The sequence below is a fragment of the Orbicella faveolata genome, unplaced genomic scaffold (assembly GCF_042242905.1).
Source record: "Orbicella faveolata isolate gen_17 unplaced genomic scaffold, um_ofav_v1 contig_47, whole genome shotgun sequence".
In the NCBI taxonomy this organism is placed as follows: Eukaryota; Metazoa; Cnidaria; class Anthozoa; order Scleractinia; family Merulinidae; genus Orbicella; species Orbicella faveolata.
In genome coordinates, this window is record NW_028301577.1 from 10,505,418 (window position 1) to 10,531,707 (window position 26,290).

The 26,290-nt window shown below is 38.4% G+C and overlaps 3 protein-coding genes, 1 long non-coding RNA gene and 2 other non-coding genes across 18 annotated transcripts; 2 read left to right on the forward strand and 4 right to left on the reverse strand.

Annotated features, from left to right (window-relative positions):
• LOC110048406 (proline dehydrogenase 1, mitochondrial-like) lies at positions 1 to 12,891 on the forward strand. Its single transcript, XM_089278973.1, has 11 exons — positions 1 to 511; positions 4,383 to 4,761; positions 5,118 to 5,182; positions 5,439 to 5,570; positions 7,444 to 7,505; positions 8,215 to 8,299; positions 8,593 to 8,685; positions 9,148 to 9,294; positions 9,909 to 10,180; positions 10,805 to 10,893; positions 11,427 to 12,891. The coding sequence occupies exons 1-11, from the start codon at positions 209 to 211 to the stop codon at positions 11,633 to 11,635; spliced, it is 1,836 nt and encodes a 611-aa protein (XP_089135099.1). The 5' UTR covers positions 1 to 208; the 3' UTR covers positions 11,636 to 12,891.
• Positions 12,892 to 13,125: 234 nt separating this feature from the next.
• On the reverse strand, positions 13,126 to 19,154 carry LOC110048351 (uncharacterized). Of its 12 annotated transcripts, none has more exons than XR_016204045.1 (9): positions 19,055 to 19,153; positions 17,769 to 17,840; positions 17,046 to 17,109; positions 16,197 to 16,333; positions 15,493 to 15,530; positions 15,013 to 15,089; positions 14,648 to 14,749; positions 13,954 to 14,092; positions 13,126 to 13,281 (listed from the first exon to the last, which is right to left on the reverse strand). XR_016204045.1 is itself a non-coding variant. In XM_089278977.1 (9 exons), the coding sequence occupies exons 7-9, from the start codon at positions 14,728 to 14,730 to the stop codon at positions 13,208 to 13,210; spliced, it is 315 nt and encodes a 104-aa protein (XP_089135103.1). In that variant the 5' UTR covers positions 14,731 to 14,749; positions 15,013 to 15,089; positions 15,493 to 15,530; positions 16,197 to 16,333; positions 17,046 to 17,109; positions 17,769 to 17,840; positions 19,055 to 19,153; the 3' UTR covers positions 13,126 to 13,207. The 12 variants fall into 12 exon arrangements, 6 of the variants coding, with proteins under 6 accessions (XP_089135103.1, XP_089135108.1, XP_089135106.1 ...); XR_016204044.1 differs by having other exon boundaries at positions 14,601 to 14,749; XR_016204043.1 differs by having other exon boundaries at positions 13,954 to 14,111; positions 14,601 to 14,749.
• On the reverse strand, positions 15,185 to 15,259 carry LOC149097094 (small nucleolar RNA SNORD36). Its single transcript, XR_016204417.1, has one exon. It is a non-coding gene; the product is annotated as a small nucleolar RNA SNORD36 (small nucleolar RNA).
• LOC149097095 (small nucleolar RNA SNORD36) lies at positions 15,622 to 15,695 on the reverse strand. Its single transcript, XR_016204421.1, has one exon. It is a non-coding gene; the product is annotated as a small nucleolar RNA SNORD36 (small nucleolar RNA).
• A 913-nt stretch (positions 19,155 to 20,067) lies between the features above and the next one.
• LOC110048407 (GDP-fucose protein O-fucosyltransferase 1-like) lies at positions 20,068 to 25,778 on the reverse strand. 2 transcript variants are annotated; one of them, XM_089278974.1, is made up of 7 exons: positions 25,522 to 25,778; positions 24,575 to 24,669; positions 23,463 to 23,633; positions 23,075 to 23,193; positions 22,575 to 22,770; positions 21,837 to 22,067; positions 20,068 to 20,866 (listed from the first exon to the last, which is right to left on the reverse strand). In XM_089278974.1, exons 1-7 carry the CDS (start codon positions 25,664 to 25,666, stop codon positions 20,690 to 20,692), a joined length of 1,134 nt encoding a protein of 377 aa, XP_089135100.1. In that variant the 5' UTR covers positions 25,667 to 25,778; the 3' UTR covers positions 20,068 to 20,689. The 2 variants fall into 2 exon arrangements, with proteins under 2 accessions (XP_089135100.1, XP_089135101.1); XM_089278975.1 differs by having other exon boundaries at positions 25,518 to 25,581.
• A 75-nt stretch (positions 25,779 to 25,853) lies between these two features.
• Positions 25,854 to 26,255, forward strand: LOC149097096 (uncharacterized). Its single transcript, XR_016204048.1, has 2 exons — positions 25,854 to 25,930; positions 26,014 to 26,255. It is a non-coding gene; the product is annotated as an uncharacterized LOC149097096 (long non-coding RNA).
• Positions 26,256 to 26,290: the final 35 nt, after the last annotated feature.

A 26,290-nucleotide genomic window follows, 5' to 3' on the forward strand; every position in this document is an offset into this window, starting at 1 on the left:
TGCATTTTGGACAGCAATCAAGCGAATTTTTTTCCTTAAATGTTGAAATGTCGAAGAAAAGGTTGCTTTGGTTGCAGGTCGTAATCTCTGGACGCTTTGCATACCAAGGTTGAAACCTGATAAGCAGGTTTTAGAGGAGCGCGCGAGAAAGTCGCGCCAACAATACAGAAGTGCGAAATTGATTCAAAGCCGCGCGTTTACGTTCGAAATGGCGAAGAGCGTCAGGTCTCTGAGATCAAAACTTCTTTTTAATGGAGGATCGCCAAATAGTATTCGTTCGTTAGTATTCTTAACAAGAAGCAGTAGTCATAGTGTCGCTGAGGTTTCAACAACAGCGACAATTTCTCCCGAGAGGGATCAAATCGCCGCTAGTTCGGAGCAACCGCTCCGTAGTCTCAGCTTCAACGACGGGAGAAATGCGTTCCGATCCAAAACGACTTGGGAAATAATTCGAGCATTAGCCATCTTTAGACTATGCTCCTTCGACTTTCTGGTGAACAGAAACACAGAGGTTAGTAAATGCCATTTTAAGAGTTTGTACCACCAGTGAATGTCGCACCGAACGTTTCTTTTTATAAACAATTTACGAACTCTTGAATGCGTATGTCTTGACAGCCCGTTACGTAAGACTTATGAAAGTTGATGATTCATATTCAGGGAAAAATATTTTTAATCCCATGGTTTGGGACACATTTTCACAAACTGAAAGACAGTAATCGTTGTCTATTGTAATCTTGCCGATACATATCGTACTGAGCTCATGTTTGAACCAGGAAATACTAGTAAGCTTGCGGCGTCTGTAACGCTTGTTATATTTAATTTGTTTAGGCAATTTGTTTACAAACTTTCAGACATGCTTTACGCTTGTCAATTCATTTCACGGCACAGAATAATGAAGTTGTTAGAATTTTTAAACGCGTTGCCTTCTTCTTCACACGCATAGACCAAACAAAATTGATTTCCGCTACGTAACACTTGCTTTGACTCATCAATTACGAAACAACTTGTACTTGCATAAAATGACTGTAAATCACGTGAAAGTAGTCTTTCGTTCTGCATCGATCGATGCGATCGGTTGCAAAGACAAAATTCACCGATATATCATCACAAAGCTTGTTCTCTTCGTCGTTGGGAGATTGGTGGTACAAGGTCAAGAAAATTAACTTCAGTTTTCGTGATGTAAATCAAAGGCAAGTGCCAAACTGTGGCACAATTTACATTTAGTTGTTTACCTTCGAATTTTGCATTTTCGCAGTTGTCTCGATTTCTTCAACACGTCTATCGCTCTAAAAACTTGTTCAGGCTAAATATGTAATGACAGCGTTTAATTCCAAATGAAAATACGAAAAATTAGCCGCCGTCGTTCGCGGTCATCAGAATTCGCCGATCAACTTGCTCATTTCACGTTGTTGTTTTGCAGAGGACGGAACGCACGTGCATAGCTATTGTCCTGCTAATTTTAAAAACGTTTTGTTTGGTGGCATTCTCGTTGCCGTCGTCGTCGTGGTTGGCTTAAGCTCCCTAATTATGTCAATTTACAATCCTCTTCGCGAAAGATATCTTACGCACAAGGCCATATTTTCCTCGTATTTTCTTTGTTTATGCGAGCGTCGTATATACACATGTATACATATCCTCGAAACGATAAATTACGCACAATATCTTAACGAAGTTTAATAATAAATTTTTTATGGTCCTTACATCTCTTGAGATCGCGCAAGAATTTTAAATGAGATTCCTTCAGCAAAAGAAGTCTGATTTTAATATGCTCTTGGTTTCGTTTTCTGAAAATAGCATCTTTCTACACAAGTCTATATAAGAACATGTACAGACACACCCCCAGACATGGTCTCTTCACCCACATGATAAAGCATAAAAATAGATAATTTTTTTTCGTTTGTGAATTTAAATGCAGTGGAATCCTAGTGTCTTAAACCTCTGATGTCTTAAAATATAATGTTTGTTTTGAAAAATTCTTTGGCAGTATGAGCAATTGGGGTAAAATTACAGTATTTGACTGAGGAAGGGAAATGACTTTTGGTCCAAAGAATTGGAAGTTTTGAAAAATCGGGATTCCACTATACTGGTATCAGGCATTCAGTGGGAGGCTGAAGGTGGAGGGGCCAGGGCACAGTGGCGGTGCTAAGGGCTACTCATATGTAATAGTAATGGGGAGATGTGAAGACCTTTTGTGGGTCATTTCAGGCCTCGCAAAATATTTGAATTCCACCTTGCCTGTTCGGCAAGTAACTCTCAAATTTTGCTTGCCCGGGGCACTTCCCCGCTTGCCCAAGTTTTCAAACTCATTAATAATTCATGAACCCAAAAATGGAAGTCAAACTACAGGCGTGTTTTAATGTTACAGTAATAAACCCATCTTGACTGTAGTCCTCTTAGTGCTGATCACTTTCATGTTTACGCCATTATATTGTAATACTTCCACAAATTTAACTTCTTCATTCCACTTTAATTTATGAAGTTGTACGGTTTGTAATAATTAACATTGATGAACTCACAGTTGAAGAAACAAAGTTTGCGAAGTTGTTGTTGTTCATTTGTGTACTTACTTCCTAGTTCCTGTATTACACGCTGGGTATCTTTGTTATTATACAGCCTTGAATCAATCTGGTCAATTCGTCTAAGGTCGCGTTCGACTCCTTGAATGTTCACCTCCATCTTGTCTAGCTCCATGAAATCATAGCGAAGAGAAGCGCGAGAAATTTATAACACGCAGAATTAACAACAAGTCGCCTTCCCACTTCAGTTTTGACACAGGCACAGTGACAAATTTGAAAAGTCGGCAAGAGCATATTTCTTCATTTGGGTGAATGAAAAATAGTTTCAGTTGAGGGAAAACGTCTTCGTTTGAAAGAAACACTATTTTAAGTCATTTTCCAGGAACTCTGACAGTATTTTGATGACTTACTTATTCATTTCTTTTTAATAATATAATACTTTTCATTTCGCGCGGCGGCGCCCAAGTATGTTATCACTAGCAAACTTGCATGTTTCACCGAAAACAGAGATTTACTTGGATTTTAGTATCACAAATGCTGGCTTCGTTTTCGTGATAGAAATATGCAGCTTCTTTTCGCGTACAATTTCTACGCTTTAATATATTGTTGTTGAGTTACATTTTGTACAGAGAAACTGGAGAATGCTTACAAAAAATTGCTAAAATTTTAAGAAATAACCACAGCGTTTTCGTGCCCTACGCGGTTACTTTTAATCCCGAAAAGAAATTTGATCAAGATTTTGATCACATACTAGGCAACCACTTCTGAGCCGTGAGTGCGCGTCACACAATAAACAAAACAACCCTATAAATTGTAATTTTCATCAAGCTTCATCTAAACACTTGATTGCCCTTGAGCCTAAAATTTACCTTTTCTTCTCAAAATTGTTATCAAAAATTTAGTCGGTGAACGGCTTGCCTGGGTCCTTGCCCATGGGGCAAGTAAGGAGAGAAAGTTACTTGTCCGAAGAGAAAATCTACTTGTCCCGGACGACTGGACGGGTTTTTTTTCGAGCCCTGCCATTTGATTCAGCAACTGATTATGCTGGCTAAGGCCTGGTTTTCACTAGCAATGCAAACTTATGCAAGCACAAAGGGTGCAAGGACAAGAGAGATCAATTTTACCTGAAAATTGAAGGCATTGCGAGCGCAAGAACAAGTAGCAGTGTTTCACTAGTCTTAAGTCTTTTTATCACCTGAGAAGGAAGCTGGCCCAACATGAAAGATTCCCCAGCACTAAGTACGCTGTGATTCGTTTTGACACAGCATAGCACAAGCAAACCAAAAATTTGGATGCTTGTTTTTGCGCTTGTGCTTAGGCTTGCATCAAGCATGTTCTTGCAACAAAATAAGGGGCTCTTGTACTTGTAATTATGTTTAAATTGCTCGAGCCTTCATCTCGGATCATGTCTACTAAAGGCATCTACGGTTGAGTGTCGGTTCACCCACGATCGATACTTGATCTCGATTGAAACTCGATCGATACTCGATCGATACTCAGTCGATACTCGATCGACACTCCATCAACACTGATCATCTGTCACTTGATCAACAATCGATCAACAACTTGGTCGACAGTCGGTCAAGAGTGGACTAATTTTCGATCAATGGATAAAGTTTTATGAGTCGGTCAACACTCTGCTGACTATCAACTGACTGTTGATTGCGTGTCGACTGAGTATCGACTGAGTATTGATTAATTGACACTCGACTGTGGATGCCTTTAGTTCACATGATCACTCATCTCTTGTGAAAGCAAAAACCAGTCTTGGGCTGCCATGAAAACAATTTCATAAACTTTCTTATCGTAATATGCTTATCAGATCAATAGCATTGATGGGAAATTGATTTTGTTTTTGTTTTTCAGCTGCTTCATCTTGGCCAAAAAGTTCTCGGCAAGCATTTGTTCAGAAGGTTACTGAAAGCTTCTTTCTATGGCCATTTTGTGGCCGGCGAAGATCAGGAGGCAATCAAGCCAGTCATCTCAAATTTGGAAAAGTTCGGAGTTGGTGCAATTTTGGATTATTCTGTAGAGGAAGACTTATCGGAAAATGAAACCAAAGGCCAGATGGGCAAGAATCCTGATGAGTCATTAGACCCAGCTGATGAACATGCGCAGTACAAACCACATGTAGAGTTTGCCGACAGAAGGAAAGGAGTCTACAGTGCTAGGACATATTTCTATGAAGGCGAAGAGGAGTGTGACACGAGACTTAACACATTTCTGAAATGTATTGATGCAGCAGGTATTAAAGATGTCTACATAATTATACATGTACATGAAGGCAATGTCGTCATTGTCTTCAGGATCAAAACAGATGTGCAACTAGTCTGTCTCCTGCAACCCAGCGCTGTTTCCCACATATTTTTAGTTATTTTTGCCATTACTATTAATTAAGAAAACACTAAACAGACAAACTGGATGTTCTTCTCTGGGCAGTCTTTGTAATGTTAAGACGTAAGGTTGGAATTATTTTAATTGACAGTTGCTTCTAAATTTAGGAGCAATTAGGTTACAAATTCAAATTTTGGTGTTGCGAATTCCTTTTTGTTTTATGAAAAATTGTTTAACTCAATTTTATTTCATAATTGTTTTAATTAGGAGGTGCATCCAAGGATGGCTTTGCTGCCATCAAGGTGACAGCCTTGGGAAGGCCACAGATACTTGTGAGTAATTTATGATTCATCAACAGCATTTTGTTCTGAATTACGTGTCTGTATATAAGACTGAGGAAGTTCATTATCTCTCAGTTACTGTGTTTGATATGGTTCGTCAATCTAGGGGGTGGTTTTCTGACAACCTGCTAAAATGTAAAGTCGCTTTGGTTGCCAAAATCTTTTGTGATTAAAGATGTAATTATTGCCAAGTGTTTTTCTATATTGATTACTTAATAAATTGCATGCTTGTTATTATTTCTAACAGATGAGAATCTCAGAAATCCTCAACCAGACACAATATTTTTTTGACCACTTGGCCTCTGATTCTGTTACGATGGACAAGATTGGAAACAGTGTTGCCAGAGACAAGTTCTTTGAAGGCCTGGAAAGGCTTGGGGTATATAGTTCTTATTATAACAACTTCCCTTTTAGTATAGTTATTAGTAATGGGAGGCTAAATATTCACAAACTACTAAACAGTCTTGAACTAAACATAACTTGTTAAGTTATAAAATCTTAAAAGTTGTTGTCACTGACTTAAAAATCTTAAAATAGACGTTTCAGCTAAAATACTATAACTTTCTTTGGTGATGAAATTAATGTTAACGACGTCTAAATGTAAATGAGATGTTTATAAGAATGTGAGGAACTCGCTAGGGATTAATTTAGCATTTTGTAAATGTCTGGAATATGCGCGTGGTCATTAATTGAGTTTGGTTCGCGAATGGAATGCCATGCTTCCAAGAACAATCTACGCGACCACAAGGGACAGCGGTCTATGACCTTGACATTATTAAAATCAAATTTGTGGTTGTTTTTCATACAGTGTTGTGCCAAAAGAGAGTTCTTGTCACATGTGAGGACGGCTCTTTTGTGTTCTTTTGTTCTGGATCTCAGTGCTCTGGATGTTTGACTGATGTAAAGTTTTTCACAGTTTTTACAATAATGATTTTATACACGACACCAGTTGACAGGTCTTGATCGAATTTGTCCGTCAGTTTCTTCAGGATGGAACCAACCATCTTGACGGGTTTATGAGCAACATTTATGTCAAATTGTCCCAAAGAGGCTTTGTTACTTTGCCATATTTTCAAGGAATCTCTGAAAAAATTGCAAGAACTTTGGGACAATTCGACGTAAATGTTGCTCATAAATCCGTCAAGATGGTCAGTTCGATCCTGAAGAAACCGAAGGACAAATTTGATCAAGACCTGTCAACTGGTGTCATGTATAAAATCAATTGTAAAAACTGTGAAAAACTTTACATCGGTCAAACATCCAGAGCACTGAGATCCAGAACAAAAGAACATAAAAGAGCCGTCCTCACATATGACTAGAACTCTCTTTTGGCGCAACACTGTATGAAAAACAACCACAAATTTGATTTTAATAATGTCAAAGTCATAGACCGCTGTCCCTTGTGGTCGTGTAGATTGTTCTTGGAAGCGCGGCATTCCATTCGCGAACCGAACTCAATTAATGACCACGCGCATATTCCAGACATTTACAAAATGCTAAATTAATCCCTAGCAAGTTCCTCACATTCTTATAAACATCTCATTTACATTTAGACGCCATTAACATTCATTTCATCACTGAAGAAGGTTATAGTATTTTAGCCGAAACGTCTATTTTAAGATTTTTAAGTCAGTGACAACAACTTTTAAGATTTTATTACTATGCCTGACTACAACTACAGTATTTTTAAACTTATTAAGTTCTTTCAATACAATGCTATCATTACCATAGTTTATTCAAGAGATATAAATAATGTTTAAAAATTACCTCTTGAAATGGAAATTGTGAGGTTAGCCCTATACGCGACATTCCCATAAATAAAAGCATAAATGATGTGTACATTATCTAGCTAGTGGACAGTCATTGCTGCTGCTCTGTTTAGGTCCTTCTTAACAGGAAAGTTTGTTTAGTTACAAAATGGGCAGGTAGATCATTTAGCAACCTAATTTACATTATTGTACATTTTCATTTAGTACTATTTCTTTGGTGAGGGGTGTGGCAGGGTGGGGGGGGGGGGGGGGGGCAGGGGAGAATTGGTTTGTTCTTTTGGGCCACCAGAGAATTGTGATAGCATCCCCTAGTTTTACAATGAAGCCAATTATTTCTAATGGTTATTTAAGCAATAAAAAAGTAATAAATAAATGAGATTTCCCACTGCCATTTTTTGTCACTTATATTTTCATGCATGCTCAGAGGGACTACATGTAGTCTATCAATTGTATTGTATTCATGATTTGTTCATAATTTGGTAGGTTGAGATGAGCCCAGAAGAAACCAACAGAATATTTGACTTGATTGACACCAACAAATCAGGGTAAAATGAACAACAAAAATTAAAGTTACTTCACCATTACTAAACAATAATTTTTCAAATTACACAGTGGCTTGCAAATTTTGCATTCTCTCTGTGCATAAAACCCAGGTAAAAAAGCTTGCCAAGTTCAGTGACTTGTGAACATCTATTCATTAGACTGTACATGTATAAAATATCCCTCAAATTCTCCCTTTGGAAATTACAACAAGAAAATGAAATGTGAGAGAAAAATAGCCCCACTTAGAAAAAAAATAATCAAATGGTGCATGATGCATGTACCATTAGACTCTTATGAAAGGCATAATCTTATCTTGCATGCTGATGCATTGTGTGCCAATTGCATTTCAAGTTTCACCTATTAAGCCGAGGAAGTAACTGTTAATGATCAATACTTTGAATAGGTTTGATTACCAGCCGCTCTTCGGGAAAGGAACCCACACTCTGGGAGAAATGTTGACTCAGACATGAGAGAGCAGTGGAAATCAAACCTATACTTAAAGTGTGTGAAGATGCATACTCGCAGATAAATGAAAGTAATGATTGGGAACCAATTATCAATTATTGAAAGTGTACGTCATCAAATTAACAGTAGAGAGTTTCCTTCAGAACAAGAAGCAAGCAACTCAACTCTGGATTGACTCAAGGCTGCTGCCATGCTACAGGATGAAGTTGGTTCTTTCACAATAAAATTGCTGTTTTTCAATTTCAGTGATATTGATGTCATAGAATGGCATGAATTCCTCACACCACAGCTGAAGCTGTCACAGCTATTCAAGGCTAAGCCAAAGGGAGATGTAAGTTTGCCTGCTTATGAATTCTCTTCCAGTATCTGGAAGTGAATCAGATGACAATTTTATTATTGTTTATTGTCTAGTATATTTCTGAGAATGACTGGCATCAACAATACACATCTGTTAAACATATAGTGAACTTACATTTTAGTAGCAGGTCCAAAATGCTTAAAATCATTAGTGAAATTAACTAATTTACAATTGCAGAAATACCTCACGTTATTAAATGACATAATTTGTTTAACTTAATGTTAAATTATTCTAAATGTCCTCTCTGCCAAAATGTCTATATTCAGGAGAAGACAGGAAGGCCAGTCATTTCAGTTCTTAAAGATGAGGAACTTCACCAAATGGAGAACATGGCAAAAAGACTAACCACCCTTGCTGAGGTGAAGAGATATTTATTTAATTAATTTTTCCTCAGAGTTGCATTGTAAAATGCATGCATGAGGCACTTTGGGGTTTCTAGACGTGGCTCATTGTACTGATGCAAGAAATAAAATTTGGTGTGTTTTGTTTCCTTGCATCCATGACCTCACCATTTGTTTCAAAGTTTCAATTCAACGTCAGTACTGAATATATCTGTTGTTCTGCAGACAAAAGTTTGCTTGACTGAAGTGAATATGTATTTACTTGGACAATTATTTATTTTTAATTAGGTAGAGGTACTTGTGAATTCTCAGTGTCACACTCAACTTAGTTGAGGGTGGGTGCTAGCTTAATCAGGGTGGGTTCTAATTTTAGGAAATATCATGAATAATATGGTGTTTGCTGATTAATATTATAATTGTAGTCTGTAATAAAAATTAGAGTACTGTGCTTTACTGATCAAACATCTCTGTTTATTTTAGCATGCTGTGAAGAGAGGAGTAAGGCTTATGGTTGATGCTGAGCAGACATATTTTCAACCTGCCATAAGACATCTAACATTAGACTTGATGAGGCAGTTCAATAAGACCTCTCCTCTTGTGCTTAATACATACCAGTGTTACTTAAAGGTAAGTGCTGGCAGTCATTTGCCTGCAGGTTGTTGATACATGTGGGATGCACTGCGGCTTAATTTGAATGGTTAATGTGAATTGGATTTTGAAACTCTGGAAAGGCGCAGATTCAATACAGACCTGGTTGTCGGCGTTTCTCTAGAGAGTAAGATACTTTTAGTCTCACAGTACCCCAATGCAAGTCTGCAAGCTCATTCTCACTTGCAAAAAGGGCAAGGGCCCAGGCAAGTTGTCTGTCCACTAAGACTTTCCCTGAGGGCAAGCAAAATTTGGGAGCTGTTTGTCAGAAGGGCAAGCTGGAATTCAAGTTTTTTTTCAAGCCCTGTTATGATCTATAAATTAAGTACATCTAATTTTATGGTATATTATCTAGAACTATAGGCAAGCATTGCGTTCACAAAGCTCTGTGCCTGCAAGTACCTTCACAGGTTGTGCAGGGCTACATGACTTTCCTGAAAGACTCTCGCCACTAATAGGCCTGCAATGCATTGCATGCAAAGGTCACTACATTATTACAGTCAATCTCTTGGGTTTTAAAGGACCTGACTACCTACAAATAACTGATTGGTGTATGTAATCCAGTTTACCAATGTCACACATTATGTCTCTAGGACACCTACTCCAAAATCCAGACAGACATGGAACTGGCAAGACGGGAAGGTTACATGTTTGGTGCCAAGCTAGTCAGAGGTGCCTACATGGAACAAGAACGACTGAGGGCAAGCACTTTGGGCTACACTGATCCAATCCACCCAAGCTACAAGGCAACAAGTAAATGTTTTGATGAAGTTTTAAATGCTGTGTTGGAGGAAACAAAGAGAGGAAATGCTAATGTTCTTGTCGCAACTCACAATGAGAACTCCATCCAGGTTGCCATCAAGAGGTATGTTGAGTTAAGACAAAACACTGTACAGTTTTTGTGTAGAGGGTTTTAAACTTAACATGTTGCTAATCACCAAAAGGGGCTCAGCTTTCCATTCGTTTCAGGAACGTACACACAGGTCTTGCAGCTCCATCTTTAGCTGACACTCCGACATTTCTTTGGTCATTACTTAACTCTGTCTTGGATGGGTAGCTCTCTAACTTAATGGACAACTGTACGGACACACCATCAACAAACAGTTCTGTGATCAGTGGTGCTTTTGTCAGAAGTTGTTTGTCAGAAAACCTCAGAATGAACACATTTTGGCACAATACTAGTGCTTCTCTTTCACCATGTTTCCATAAACGACATAAGCCCAGTCATGTAAATCTATAATCACTATTAATATGAAACAGATTATTGAAACAGCTGAATTGTTTGTATACATGCAAATTATTAAAATTAACGCTAAAATTAACGTTTTCACGGTCATTTTCAACTTGAATTTATTGACCATTGAATGGTCGAAATGTCATTTGCTTATAGCGATAATTTTTATCACAAAATCAATTGCAAAGAACTTATTGATTCGAATATTATATGGTCTGTAAATTGTGTACTACTTAATTCCAATTTGCTCTTTAGGATGCACGAATTGGGAATTTCACCGCAGGAAAGGAAAGTTTTCTTTGGACAGCTTTTGGGAATGTCTGATGCAATCTCATTTACACTTGGTACGTGATTGATAGTACATTGTAAATTAAACTAACAACACGTCAAGTCTGAACTTGTGTGTTTGTGTAAGATCAGAAGGCCCGAGTCTAGCCATTGACAGGGTTGTGTTCTTGGGAGAGGGAAATACCTCTCTCCACCAAGGTGTATAAATGAGATCTCACAGGGTAATATCTTGTTGGTAGCCTGCGATACTGGACTAGAATTCAAGGCAGTTAAGCAATACTCTTAGGCACTTTGTTTTAAGCACTACCACAGCCATCTCTCACTCCTTCTGTCCTTGGTGGAGGGGATGGGTCCACGGATGAGAACCTACAACTTTAATGTGGCAAGAATTTTTAGGAAGTGGTAGAACAGAGGTTTGGGAAGTGGGATTCCCAAAGGTGCTTGAAATTCCCCCTTGTCCTTAGGATTCACCTGTACATACTAGTAACCCCCCCCACCCCCCCCCCCCCCACCACACACACACACACCATTACCAAGATAGTAACCAGATCATAGGTCATTATAAATGTTTTGTTTACTTTCCTCCCAGGTAATAACGGATATGCTGTGTACAAGTATGTTCCATTTGGACCAGTGGACGAGGTACTACCCTATCTCTCAAGACGAGCCATGGAAAACAAGGGTCTTCTTAAGGGAGTACTCAAAGAGAGGGGTCTTCTGTGGGGAGAGCTGAGAAGGAGGTTCCAAGAAGGAGAGCTCAAATATGACCCAACTTTGGTACAAGTTGGTTCTACATAGAGTGGTGCTGACATTATTATGCTGTTACACCAGGTGCTTTCAGCAACTGTTTTTCTTTCCGTGAACAGAGCACTACTGTACCATTCATTCACATGGTAACAGTGGTTTGAAAGCCTTCAAGTATTGCTAATGCGGGGCAGTTTTGAGAGGCAGTGCGACAAGTCTTTGTTCATGCGAAGTTTGCTGCATATTGAATGATTATTACAATTTTGTGAGAAGACTGTCTTAGTTCTTCAAAAATGAACGTGTCTGAATGTGTGCCACATACTCTTACAGGTATTTGGGGAGTGCAAATAGTAATGATTGAATGTACGTCAGTTTGTATAAAATTATTGGTTTAATTTTAACATCAGTTGAGGAATACTTTAATTCATGGCTGAATTTTAAAACCCCCCATTTCACTTGTCGTATCAATGCTCAATACTACTTACTTAGTAATAAAGAACAAAATAATTTGGAACACAGATTCAACATTGATGTGAACAATTTGGTTTCACAGTGAGGGAATATTTTTTTTTACAATAGCTGTACATGTCAACCCAGAAATGAAGTTTATTTTGCATACAAAGCAATTATCCTATAGGTATGGGACACTGGGGGAAATAACTCATTTGTGAGGACTGTAGAAATTTTTTGGAGCCAGGTAAATAATTTCATTTTTCTGTGGAGTTGTGCACAAGGTAAATAATTTCATTTTTCTGTGGAGTTGTGCACAAGGGTGTGAAATTCTTATGTATTTATTATAATTATGGAGATTAAGGGTATCTTTTATATTTATTTCATACAAATTTGCAAGTTTGCAATTGAAGGATTGAAATGCTACTTATTAATTCCCCTTTTCCTCCTGATCCTTCAATGAATGAACAAGTTCATAGCTGGTAGTGAAACATATAGTGTTAGTAATATGATCGCTTGGTTTCAAACAGGGTTATTTGTTAGCAAACCTAGGGTAAAGGTCAATAATTCAAGTTGAACTTTTTTTTTCCTTTGTGAAGGGGATTTCACTTTTAATTCATTGTGGGGGGAAAAAAATGAATTTTTGTATCAAAGCATCAATAATTTGCATTTTTCCTGGAAATAATATTAACCTGATTTTCGATTTATTTAGTCTTTTAAGTCAATAATGTGTATAGGATGAATTCTATAATGTTAGGTATCCACTTATTATTAGGTAAAATGAATTGTAAAATAGGTGTTGCTGGCAACAGGCTGATTGAATAAATGTTAACACTATGTACTTGTGAATATCACAGAAATGAGTTTGTGTAATTCTAGGTTATTAGAAGGGACATCCACCCAGTATACAGAGAAGACCTACTATTGCAATTCATATGCAATTCTGAAGATTGTCATCTGACATCCCAGAATAAAAAAGGCAACTAGAATAACAAAAAGACAACTAAATATAATAAATTAGCCATTTTTAGCCACAATGTATTTAAGTTTTACAAACATCAACACCACAATTAGTAAATTGGAATCATCACAGATTAAAAATATTCATTGATTTATTTTCTGTTACTTTCATATGTATTTCATTTCTTTTCTTCTTCTTGCCCTTTTCCCTCTAAGTCAATTTTCTCTTTCCTTCCAGTCTTTCATGTATCCTCTCTTGCACGATGCTTGTTTTGAAACAAGACAAGAAACTGTAAAAAAAAAAAACAACATAAATATCCACTCAGTTTTATCACTGTTTTCATTGTTACTTCGACACATATTCTCTATTACATATCACTAATTTGCGAAGACTAAAAATAGAGACGGAAGATGGAAAAGCTAATAGGCCCTTTGCAGGATCCAGTCACATGGTACAGAATTAACTATGCTGGGACGCAAGTTACACAGTTATGTAACACTTCCAAAACGAAGGAACTCATACCAGTCCAGCCTGACTTTCCTTTGTTTTGAAAGTCCCAGTGTAACTTGCACAGTGATGGGAGGCGCGGTGGCCTCATGGTTAGTGCGCTCGTCTCCGGATCAAGCGGTCCGGGTTCGAGCCCTGACCGGGGACATTGTGTTGTGTTCTTGGGCAAGACGCTTTACTCTCACAGTGCCTCTCTCCACCCAGGTGTATAAATGGGTACCGGTGAACTTAATGCTGGGGGTAGCCCTGCGATGGACTAGCATCCCATCCAGGGGGGAGTAGAACTACTCCTAGTCGCTTCATGCTACAGAAACTGGGATAAGCTCCGGCCTGATGGGCCACTTGGCTCGTATGCAGACTTTACCCTTTACCTTTACTGTGTAACTTGCATCCCAGCATAATTTTTCCATACCATGTGACTGCATCGTGCAAAGGGCCTATTTTCAATACTCACCACAACAGTCAACTTCCAACGGCAAGAGCCACTCCCGCATTGTTGGGACTGAAGGAGGGTTGCCTCTAGGTGTGGTTGGGATGACCCTTACCATTGCCCTCCAGTTCTTTAAAAATTGCAGTTGCAATTTGAAGTATGCCTTTGAAGAATATAACCATCTGTAAGTGCAATGTTGTGAAATACAAACACATTTGTCTCTGTTGTTACCAAAAATCGTAAACTTAAGACTATACACTTAACTAGTACTCTAACAACACCATTAATAAGTTTAAAAAGTGAATTTGCTTGAGCATGGAGCTGTAGAGCTTTATGAAAACCTCTGCACCAAAAGCAACCTGTCTGCAGGTGGTGAAATAGTTTTTTTTTTTGAAGGTCAGAATGGCAGAGAAAGGTGTTGGAAGGAATTTCTGCACAATCGGACATTCTTCCACATAAATGGTCGCAACTTACAGACAAATGCAAAACTGTGTAGATATCAAACTTTATGCACAAACCAAATTTAATGTGGTAGAAATTTAAAATGATCTCTGGCTGATTTTTCTTTGTTTCTTGTCATTCACACTTTAACCGTCGAAGACTGTAGTTCAGGCTGTCGAAAGCTTGTAATTTTTTAATCATTTCAGCTAGAGAGCATTTTAAATTTTTACCATGTTTTATCCTGGCTGTGCCCCTTCAATATTTTCACAAATTTTACATGTTGTTGAATCCATCAGATGGCCCCTGTGCTTGAATTGTCATCACTAGTGCATCTGTCGCAGGGTTATCACACCCCACCATCAACAGCACACATCATCATCTGGATGATAACAAAATTAATTATGACAGGCACTTGAGAGTGGAACAAGTGTAGAACTACTATGTACAATGTATTTTAGTTTCAGATCAACCAAGACAGTAGAGGCTTTAACTGCAGTAATGCTGAAGCCTTAAAATAAACTAATTACAATATTTTGGACCCATACAATCACTGAAATTATTCTATCTGCAAAATATTGACAGCTTTGCATGTACTATAGGTATCCCTTAAATGTAAGAAGAGTAAAAAGACAAATAACTTACACAGAGTCCTGACATATCAAGAGGGTATGTAGCTTCATTCAGATTACTTCAATCTTTTTCCTCCACTTGAAGCTAAGCTACAGAAGAGAAAAACAGATTCAAGTTTTGATTGCTGTACTCAAATGTATGGCACCACATGTCTTTGTCATGTACAAGAAAAATGGGCAATTCTGTTGCTCAGATTTAAAAAGCTCGTTTGTGAAGCCACATGGCAAATTCAGCACACAATGGTTAATCATCAATGCAACAGAATGGGTTTCACATTGATTTTAAATTTGATGCAATTAAGCTTAGGGGGCATTTGCTACAGATGTACACAGGCACCTGTTATTGGTTATACACAAGATTTTTCCTTGGCTAATGGCTGGATTCAAAGACAATGAAAAAACATCAACATCTACTGACAGAAGAACAAGTAACAGCAAATGGAATTAATTGCGCTTGTCAACTGAATGTCAATAATAACTATAATATTATTACCTTCATCGTAATGCTAGGAAATGTTCTGTTTCTGTATCCTGCATTACAAAAATAGAGTGTTTTAACATGCTGCCAAGTGTCAGGTAAACAAATGTTATTACAAGTACACCACAGTCCCCTTTTCGAGGGCATGCTCAGTTAAACTTAAGGAAAATGTCTTCAGAATTAGATCAGGTGAAGAAATTCATACTCCATCACTGCATGCCCCCCCTCCCCCCCAAAAAATTACATAAACTGAAGAGAAGAAGAGAAGTTTTGAAGAGATAATACACATTATGACATGCTTGCATTGTGTGGCATGCCAATGATCATTTCCAGGCTAGAGAGTAAACTTTTTCAAAGGAAATTTCTGATGTAACAATTTACAGTAAGTACAACGGAGTACGGGCATAGATTGTTTTTGGTGTGAGGGATGTCTCCCATCAGTTTGGTGCAGCTAGTTGCATGTGTTGCTTGCAATGTTTCTCAAGGGTGGTACTTTTGAGGTAATTTGGTACTTTCAGAGGGTTGCTAGGGTTACGAATTTGTTAACAAATACAATTTAGGGGCCACTTTCAAACATTTGCTCCTTTTAAGGGTTGTTACTTTCAAACTTAACATCAAAATTGTCTAAGATGTAAAAACGAGATCACATCAGCTTTCCTTTGTCTTTGCCACTCATGAAAATCTGAATAAAAACATGAAGTTGCAGCTGCACTACTTACCCTTTTTGCATGTAAAATGGTTTCCAAAGCCACTGAACAGTTCAATATTCATTTTGCCATGAGACTTGTGAATTGATCTTCCACCTATCTTTTACCAATCCACTTTCTTCCCCTCATTTTACAAGAGATGTGAAGCCCTAAGACAGAGATAGAATTAAGTTCTACTGGCAAGAACTTAAAAAATAACAACTTGTGTCAGAAAGTAGTCAAAAAAAAATCTGAAGAACACAAACTGTCAGCGACTTAAATTCAGTGAGTCATTCTGCACTGCCATGATAAATGACATGCAGTCAATACCTCTGCAAAGTCTCATCATCCAGCAACACTTATTTATTAGCAGTTGTCAAAAACCTTTACAACTTGACAAAACACATACACATAGACCCTTTTCATAAATGGCTGCCAATTATAAATTCTTTTGTAACTATTAAAATTAACCTGACTAACCTCGTTTTTGAGTAGATAATTCAAAAGAATTTTTACTCCCAAACAAGTTTAGTGAGGCTAATTTAAATGTATACAAAAGAATTTTAAATTGGCAGCCATTAATGAGAAGGGTCTATAGTGCTTTCATTTGGGAATCTGATGTCAAACAATTCCCCAAAACAGCAGACTTCAGTTTATTACTTTGTCCAAGTTATTGTTGACTGTATGCAGGTACAAGACTATTGACAAAGTTGTGCAAAAAGCAATTGCATATACTGGTTTTGAAAGATAATTAAAAAATGTTTAATTATGTCTTGTGTCTGTGCATTACAGACATTTTCCCTACTAACAATAAACTAAGCTAAAAAAAATTACTGCCTCTATGCAGTGTTTCTGGGCCAAGAAAATTGATTAAAGGCTTACCTCTACAGGGGATTTAAATATTTATTGTCAGTAGTTTGACTCCATCTCAAGGATATGAAAGATGCTGATGTAATAATAAAAGGATGTTAGTGTATCAAAGGTTAAAGAAGAGGATTTCCATCAAGCATATAACATACAAAGGGGCAAAAGATTCACTACACTGCTCAGACATTCTTGTTTGCATTCACTGCAAAGTGGGGTAGTACTCCACTCATCTATTAAGCCTTCTTTTGTCATCACTGCAGTGACAAAGTAAACTCGACAAAAAATAAATAACTATTAGACAGTCTTGTGTTACAAATCTTGTAGTGAACATTTGCCTCACTAATAATGCTGATCAAAACACAATAATATCTCTATTTTGGTACCAGCCATCAGAGCACTGTTGTACAAATAGTAAAATACACTTCGCAGTCTTATCGATCCACAGCTTATTAATGAAGTTCCTAAATTATTAATCAAGAGATGTGGAGGTTCCAGGTATGAACAGGCCAACAGCAACTCAGAAATTGCCCTTTTGGCTTCATGTTATTGGGCAATTTCAGAACACATTACATTCCCTCAGAACATTTTTTGTGCATTGAGGAGCACGAAAGAAGGTCAATGCTACATATATCTGGTAAAAGCACCATATGACCTAAATTACAAAAAAACAAAGAAGGGCTTAAGCAACAAATACTTAGTGAAGAACTCAAGAGCAGCATTCTTAGGTATGACACATACCCCACAATTGGATGTTAATTTCAGTGGTGGGTCCCTGCCCTTTTTCATTGTGGTCACCTTCTGCATTTTGCCCTGTGGAAAGATCAACCAATATGTCAACATACATTTAGCAAGTAAGAGTCAAAGTTTGGGAACCAGAATGGCATCCAAGCAAGCAAATGCATTGAATTCACTGGTCAGTTCAGAAACGTTTTCACTCATGTGTTGTATCAGAAGAACGAAAGTTTGATATACTCATCATCCCAGTGAATGCAATGTTCAACCACATCAGGCTCAATAATATTATTATTCACACCCGTTTGCTTATCCAACAATACAAACTACACCAAGCTGATAACAACAATGCATGGAGAAACAAAAAGAACAAGATCTTCACAGTTGTATTTCAACTAAAGCAGCTGAAAAGAAAGCCTGAAGAAAATGTTCAGGATCTGGCAAACCTATGACCTTTGTGTTCCTAGAACAGGCCATGTGGACCGGACCTACTGTAGTGTCTTACCGCATTTGGATATGTATCTTGTGTTAGCTTAGATAATAGGATGTAACACAGAGAATTGTATGTCAAACCAGAGTGTGTACTTAGAGCACATCTGACAGGTTGCAATTTTGGCTAAGGCAGGAGAATCATGCAAGTTGCATCAGCTTTGTTTTCTACAATATTCTTCTATGATAGCCACCACTGTAAGCTAGTTCCAGTCTGGTCTCAAAAATATGAATATGGCCTATAAAAATACTAAACATTTACATTTTTTTTCTCCAGTCTTCAGATTTAATCAAGAGATAAATCTGGAGTTTGACAAAAGTTAGGCGAATGGGAGGCATGACATGAAATCGCGAGCTGGAGGGTTCTGTTGGAGCCTCTATTTTTTTTCAGGCCTTCTCTCACTAAGCTGAAATATAACTGTGAAGATCGCATTCTCTTTCTTTCCATACTTCCATCAAAGTTGAATGAAAGCCGACATTCAATTTCCCTAAACTTAAAAATTGATATACGGCTATTCGCAACCCACGGGAAAAGAACTTGTGGCAAAGAATGATGAAGAAAGACTTGATGGTTGCGGAAAAAAAGCTGGAGTAACCAAATTGTTAACGAGTTTGCTTGAATCCAACGTACGTGTTGCTTGGACGTGGGTTGTGGTCGAGGTCCAGTATTTTCGTTAACAAATTAACTGTGTGCTTTCATGACTAGTCATTTGTTTAGTAGTTAGTTTAAGCCACTATTGCAGTTTGGTATGAAAGCTTTTCTGCAGAGTAACAGAGTAAAAACAAGCAGAAATTCAACAAACCTTCTCGGAGTTTCAACATTGACAACGGCCGCTGCTTTCCATGTGCTTCAACTAACCCAGAATGCTTTTCTGGCGCATTCCTCGCCTCAACTCACCGCGGCCAGCAAAAAGGCACAGGGCTTGGGCCACTTTCGACTTCAGCTTGATAGGGAGACCTGGAGGACACAAACAAAAGAAATGAATAAACATGGTCATTCAATTTTCTTTGTTTAAGTCCTCTAGGCCTCGCTGCCAAGCTGAATTTTAATATATCGAAAGTAGTCTATTGGAAATGGTGCACTGGTGAGATTGCGATGTCGGTGATTTGCTTGTTTTCAGCAGTTCCGACGGTTTTATTTCGTGGCTTTGGATTTTACTTACACCATGTACTATATGAGCATATATGGTGGGGAGAGTTCAGGGAGGCCATTTAGCACTGTTGTGCTAAATGGGGACATTGTAAATAAACAATAGGAGAGGGCAAAGTGGACTTTTTCCTTTATCAACATATCGGTGCCTGAACGCGAAGAACTCGTTGCAAGGAATCATGTCATTGCTATATTCTATATGATTTTGCACGCTATAGCTGAAGCCCAGAAACGCCGAGGAGAGTGCCTTGTAATCTGTTTCTATTCTTGCAGTCTTTCATGAATATCACTAAACAAAAAACGCTTGGAAAATTATACTTTTTTGCAATAAAACTGAAGTTCTGTGACAATTTCTTTTTGCGTTTTCCATAGGCGAGAAAATCTTGGCTAAAGGCTGTGAAAGCCTGCTCGGACTGATTTTGAGCTCAAGGGCGAATCCAGGATTTTTCTTAAGAGGGGTGCACCACTAAGGAATGACGTTACTGACTGGTGAGGTGAACAAATTTTAAAAGCGAATACGAAGAAGAAGGCTTCAACCAGGCTTCACCCAGTACCCCAGCGTACCTCCTGCACCATCCCTCTAGATCCGCCCCTAGAGTTGAAACAGTTGCCCCCTTTCAAAGGACAACTGGAGATATTTTTTTAATCAAATTTCAAATCCACTCGTTTTGATCAACGCAATTGTAATTCGGAAACATGTAGAAACTTCACAGCTTGGCGCTTTCAGAGTGAAATATAAGTGGAGGCACTATTGTATGTATAGCAGTACACGAAAGTAATTTCAGCTCTGTTCAGACAGAACTGACCATCTTTGAGATGGTTGTCATTGCGAGGAAAAATAGTGATACATGCCAATAAAGTGCCATTGACAAGACATATTTTGACGTGAATTTTGATTGGAAAATGGTTTTCAAGTCTTCAAGTGGAGTACTGAGCTGCGGGACACGAGAATTGTTTGTAATAGCACTGTTATGCATAATAAATTTCAGTAAGTATTTTTTTCTGAACTAGATAACTAAACGCCTGTTATCGCGCTACAGGCCCAAAAACGTGCTACACGTTCAGCATCGTTGTTCTGGCCCGTTATTCCATTCTGCTGCACCATAACCGTTATACAGAGGGCCCACTAAAGTGGTACAGGGACGTTAACAGCCTCTACGCAAGTTGTCTTCGTTTTAGGTCCTTTCTGAGTTTCGGAATAAAGGTTCCGGAAAAATCCGAATACCCATCTTATTGGTGCCTGTACTCGAGACTGATTGTATTCCAAAAAGGTAACCAACGGCTGTAGTTACTGATGTTGATTTTCATCAAAAGCCCAGAACGAAGAAGGCTTTCCACTAAAATCTCTTTCACGTTTGACAAATGAGGAAAACGATGACACGCAGTTGCCGATGAAAAAGTCAGCTCTGCCTAAAATGGCAAGGTCTATCTGCGGCAGCGATGGGTTGAGATGGAAAACTTTTACCTGAAATTGGATTGGAAACAAAAACAAAAAAATTAGTAAAAGGGGAAGGAAAAATCAATTCAAAACGTAATTATCTGCTTTGCAAAGTTTGACACTTACGTTACTTTCGTGGCTGTTTAAAATTGTCCTCATCCGATGCATTATTCTACCTCTTAAGTTTCACGCAAATACTTTTAGTTTATCATATCGGCTTAGTAAAAGGGGAAGAAAAACCAAATTCCAAATGAAATTATGCACTGCACAAAGTTTGACGATTTCGTTTCTTTTGTAGCTGTTTACTTAGCATTTTCTTCGTCTAATGCCGTATTCTAGCTAAAAAGTTCAACTCAAATACTTTTAATTTACAATATCGTGGGCCTGGGCAGCTTGTGCTCAATAGTCCAATACTAATGGGTGAAAATTTTAGAACTGCTTGTGATGATCAAATAGTTGGCCAAATAGTTCGTCTTGTGTGATTGTCTGGGTGAGGGTAGTTATGAAAAGAACTGTTGTTGTTGTCTGATGTTTCGACAACCTGAGCGGAAGTCATCTTCAGAGTCAAGTGAATAGTGTTAGTCAGTCAATGATGTTATAAGTCTGGTCCGTTGAAAGTGATTGGTCAGTTTAGCCGTGATGGTCTTGGCTAAAAGACTAGTGCAAAGTTTGCCAGCAGTCATTGGTTGATTTTAGTAATCACTCAATCACTTTCAACGGACCAGACTTGTAAGTCTTATAACAACATCATTTACTGACTAACACTATTCACTTGACGCTAAAGATGACTTCCGTTCAGGTTGTCGAAACGTCAGTCAACAACAATTCTCTTCAGAACTACCCTCACCCGGACGATCACACTATACGAACTACTGATACTCCTGGCCGCGTCCAAACCATTTACTATGCTGAACAAATGTTCGACTCGAATCCAAAGGGTCTCCACATTGATAATACGCCAATATGTACATAAAACATAATTTTACAATCAACTTACATCCAGCCCTTTAAGTCTGAAATTCAAATGATCAATCATTGGATCATTATCAGTGGCCACAAACACGGCCCTGGCACCATATGTCCTCACAGCTTGCTCAGTGCGGTTGAGAATGTCTTGTTTGGGAGGGAAACAAAGATCCTTAGTGACAGTTCTGTAGCGGGTATACCCCAGACACTGCGGTGATGCCATGTATTGAGGCATGCCTGGTGCATGCTCACAAGCATTTTTCTGGAAGAAAGAAATGAAGAAAACAATAATATTGGCTTCTATCATTGGTAAGCAATGCCTCCATGAAGAGAGCTATGTAGTTGTATCTTTCACATGCACAGTGTATTACAAACCTTTAGAAAATAGCTCAAAGAAAATATGCATTCTGATTGGTTAAAATCGTGTTTCTACAACTAGATTATGAGTCTGAGATTTCTATGGGGTGACAGTTGATAAGGCTGAAGCCCGAACTAACTATCACCAAACCAAATCAACTAACATGAAAAAGAAAGTGAAAACTTTAAAAATGTTCAAAAACGATTTGCCAAATATGGTACCTTTTTAAAAACAAGATTATCATACTGTCTGGCTGGGTGGGGCTTAGTCAGATTAAGAGGATTAACACCAAAATGAATATTGTTAAAAATTAAACTTTCTGTACCCAATCAATTCTATTGCATAGATGAATTCCAACAAATGGCCCTTTTGGCAAAGTGTTTTGAATAAAAAAAATTAAACTTTCTTTACCCAATCAATTCCGTTGCGTAGATGAATTCCAACAAATGGCCCTTTGGGCAAAGTGTTTTGAATATACTCATCCACCTCATGGTTTATCTTGTCGGACCACTTTAGAAAAGCATGTGCGTGACGATTCTGTTCTTCTACTGGGTAACTGGCAGGAGCTCCCCTGAATGCAAGAACAGGGTGACTTGATGGTGGAAATCTGTGTAATAATGATTGAAATAATTATTGAAATGGATCTTTTTTCCACTGTCACGCCTTTATAAAACACTCTGGACAGTACTTCATTGTAATTTCCACATTGTTGCATTGTTAGTAGTTCTGGTGTGACAGTTTTCAATTAGGTTCCAATTCTCAAACTGCAAAATTTTGGGGGCATTTTCCATGGATTCTGCAACCCCAAGATACCAGCCACCCACCCCCGTTCCCCTTCCACTAAGAAAAATTCTGACCATTAGTAATTATAACTAAGAACAGAGAGAACAGAGGGTATCTTCAGAACTTACTCTCTTTGCCACTGATCTCTCTCATAAGGGTCCCACACATGAACTCCAAGATGGTAGACAATTTTCTCATCAAAGTCCACCTCCAGTCCATCCCAAAAGGGTTTGAAAGGATTTCCTTCCTAAATTAGAAAGACAGTGTGGTCTGGATTCCTTTACAGCTTCAGTAAAACCTTATACATTGACATAGGCCCATCTGGGCCCAGTTACTCACAGCAGGGTTAAAACACAGAGATTAAGGTATCAATTCAGTTTTCTCAGTTAAGTCTTCTTTAAGTCAGTCACCTGTTAAGAAAAGTGTTTTCTTCTCATGAGATTTTCTGTTTCACTATTATTTTCAAATGATCATTCTCAACTTAGGAAGTTAAACTTATTTTAGTACCAACTGTACCTTCATAACACACTTTGCTTTGGAGCTAGGAGGTAGCCAGCAGTAGCCACGCCTTTTTCCTTTGGGCCAGTAAGTGGAGGCTAAATGTTTCATAAAATCTTCTGCTAAAATAACTCTGTGGTAAGATTGAAGAGGTTCCACTTGAAAAAAGTCAGAGAAAGGGACATTTTTCTGTTGGAAAATTAATATAATAATCATGAATACACAATACATAAATTTGACTGAATGCTGGTACATATGGGTTATTGACCAAGCATGAGGTCAAAATGGCTAGATATTGGCCGACTTCTGTCTTTTACATGTTACTGGGCTGAGATGGCTGCCTGCCTGCTTGGGTAGCCAATCACAGTGCAGGATTTGGTTCATCTTGCCCGGTCACTAGCTAGCCATGTAATAAGGACAGTTATAGCTTTTCAGACCAGTAACCAGCTGCACAATAATTTTATTGGTCTTTTCAATTCCTAGCATTTCAATTTGTTAACTATATGAGCACAGAAATAACATGTCTTAGTAGTCATGTTTGCTGCTTGCCTAAATCCATCAATCTTCCCCATCCTCACCTGAGTGCCTTATTTCTGACTCCTTTGGTGTTTTCTTGGTAAGGAAAGGTAGGTAGGTAGGTAGCTAGCTAGCTAGGTAAAGTCTGCATACAAGCCAAGTGGCCCATCAGGCCAGAGCTTATCCCAGTTTCTGTTGCATGAAGAGACTAAGAGTATTTCTACCCTCACTCCCCTCCCCCCCCTCCCAGATGGGATGCCAGTCCATCGCAGGGCTACCCCCAGCATTAAGTTTGCCAGTACCCATTTATACACCTGGGTTGAGAGAGGCACTGTGAGAGTAAAGTCTCTTGCCCAAGAACACAACACAATGTCCCGCTCAATGTCACGGCTCAAACCCCAACCAAACGCTCCGGAGATGAGCGCACTAACCATGAGGTCACTGCTCCTCCCTGAGTTTTCTTGGTAACCTATTGTATTTATTAGCTTCCTTTGATGTAAAGGAAGCATTTGTGGCATTAATATTTTTATTTTAACCTCTGGATAGATTTGGGTATGGGGAAGAGGAAAACCCTGTGGTGCAAGTCAAGCAATGAAGGACAAAATATAACATACATATGTTCTCCAAGGTGGAAGAATTAATGTTCTGTCAAGAGCCTTGGCAAATGCTATTGCTCCTAGAAAATGTTCTGCTTGGTTTCCAAATCTTCCTGTGAAAAGATAAATTATAAGAAAATGATATTAGGCTTAATTGCTTTCATAGGCTAACATATCCAAAATATATCTTTTTATTTCATGCATTCCAATTCATTTTGAGAACAGCTGAAAACCTGATTTTTTGAATCCTCAATTTTTTTTAGAACCTCCCAAGTTTTCAAACCAATTCCAATTTCATCGGGTGGTTAAAAAAAAAATCAGAATTCCATTGTTTCCTTGACTATATTTTTATGTCAATCTTTCACAGTACACTGTAATATTGCAATATTTCTCTTTTCCAGGAGAGTCATCAACCCTCATGCCCATTTTTCTTCTGTCACTCTTCGGGGCTATAAGACTACTGTGCGCCGTTATGCACCCAGAAACAAAACCCCTCTGAAATTCCAATACACCCACATGTGTTCTGTCACAAGTGCCTTGTTTTAATTGGCTTTAGCTTAAAATTTCAGTGGTGGTTTGGGCTGTGGGCTCTGGGTCTCACTGGGTTAGGTGGCGAAGGTAATTGCACTTAACATTTTTAATGGCTATAATAAATAAGGTTTTTCTGTAACCAACTACTAACTAAAGTAACCACCAAATACCTAAAACGGCTTTAAAGGTTTGCTTTCAAAATTTCTGACGATCTCAGCTCCACCACTTTATCTGGAACTTTTAAATTACACCCCCCCCCCCCCTCCCCCTTTCACCTTACATGGGTAAAACAGCAACTTACAAGGTGCAATTAAAAATTTAAAATGTGAAGTGAAATTATTCCTATATTAAAACAAAACTTCGGGGAAAGATTATCACGTTGCATACTTGAAAAAAACCATTAGTTATGTGCACACTGATTTAAGCTAACCTACCCATGCACGGACAGTAAAACACGTAACCACGAGTGTCCCATTTGAAACTCGATCCATTGCTCTCCACTTCGGAAGTAAACACTTGGTTGAGCAAAGAAAAAAAATACGAAAGCAACAGAATGACACTTGCATGATCAGGACGCATCTTGGAAGAAATGAAGCGCTTCAGCGAAATAACCAGTAATCAAAGCCCAGAAAATTGAATGGAAGGAAATAAATAACAGTAAATCTCAGCTAAGCTCAGTAAATAAGCAAATGTGGGCAGCTGTTCTCAGAAAGATGACCGCTGAAGGAATGCAGTCAATGTTTTCCCAGGTATCTGTTCGCTCGTGACTTCAACATGGCGGTTCTTTCAAAAACACAGCAGACTCGAAGTAATGACGATTTCTCGGGTGTTCTGGCGGATCAGGTAAGGACCTACATGTCACTTACATCTTAGGAAATTCAAAACAACGTTATTAACTATTTAGTTTTTATAAAAACACATTGCAGGCAAGCAAAACGGTGGGAAGAACGCACTTGAAGAAATGCGAGTTAACCTGTGCGAGGCAAATCCGCGATGGTCGCGATCGACTAGCATCCCTCCCAGGGGAAGATGAAATAGCTTTCGTCGCTTTCAAAATGCCACAAAAATCGGCGGGATAAGTCCCAGCGGAGTGGACCACTTGGCCCAACGCAGACCTCCCCTCTTAGTTACGACTGAGCGCCTGAGCTAATGAATGATGATAAACGAGGTGAGATAATGACCGCGGTCGGTGTAAAACCCAGA

What these genes read in the sequence shown, in the direction of transcription:
- LOC110048406 (XM_089278973.1), top strand. Translation starts at nt 209, where the DNA reads ATGGCGAAGAGCGTCAGGTCTCTGAGATCAAAACTTCTTTTTAATGGA. An exon ending in TGGTGAACAGAAACACAGAG is followed by an intron (nt 512 to 4,382) that starts GTTAGTAAATGC and finishes TTTGTTTTTCAG; the next exon opens with CTGCTTCATCTTGGCCAAAA. An exon ending in TGGGAAGGCCACAGATACTT is followed by an intron (nt 5,183 to 5,438) that starts GTGAGTAATTTA and finishes TATTTCTAACAG; the next exon opens with ATGAGAATCTCAGAAATCCT.
- LOC110048351 (XM_089278977.1), bottom strand. Translation starts at nt 14,730, where the DNA reads ATGGTGGGGTGTGATAACCCTGCGACAGATGCACTAGTGATGACAATT. An exon ending in TCTGATGGATTCAACAACAT is followed by an intron (nt 14,112 to 14,647) that starts GTAAAATTTGTG and finishes TTGCACTTACAG; the next exon opens with ATGGTTATATTCTTCAAAGG. An exon ending in GTTGGAAGTTGACTGTTGTG is followed by an intron (nt 13,282 to 13,953) that starts GTGAGTATTGAA and finishes TTTTTTTTACAG; the next exon opens with TTTCTTGTCTTGTTTCAAAA.
- LOC110048407 (XM_089278974.1), bottom strand. Translation starts at nt 25,666, where the DNA reads ATGCGTCCTGATCATGCAAGTGTCATTCTGTTGCTTTCGTATTTTTTT. An exon ending in TTCCACCTTGGAGAACATAT is followed by an intron (nt 23,634 to 24,574) that starts GTATGTTATATT and finishes ATTTTCCAACAG; the next exon opens with AAAAATGTCCCTTTCTCTGA. An exon ending in AGAGATCAGTGGCAAAGAGA is followed by an intron (nt 22,771 to 23,074) that starts GTAAGTTCTGAA and finishes ATTATTACACAG; the next exon opens with ATTTCCACCATCAAGTCACC.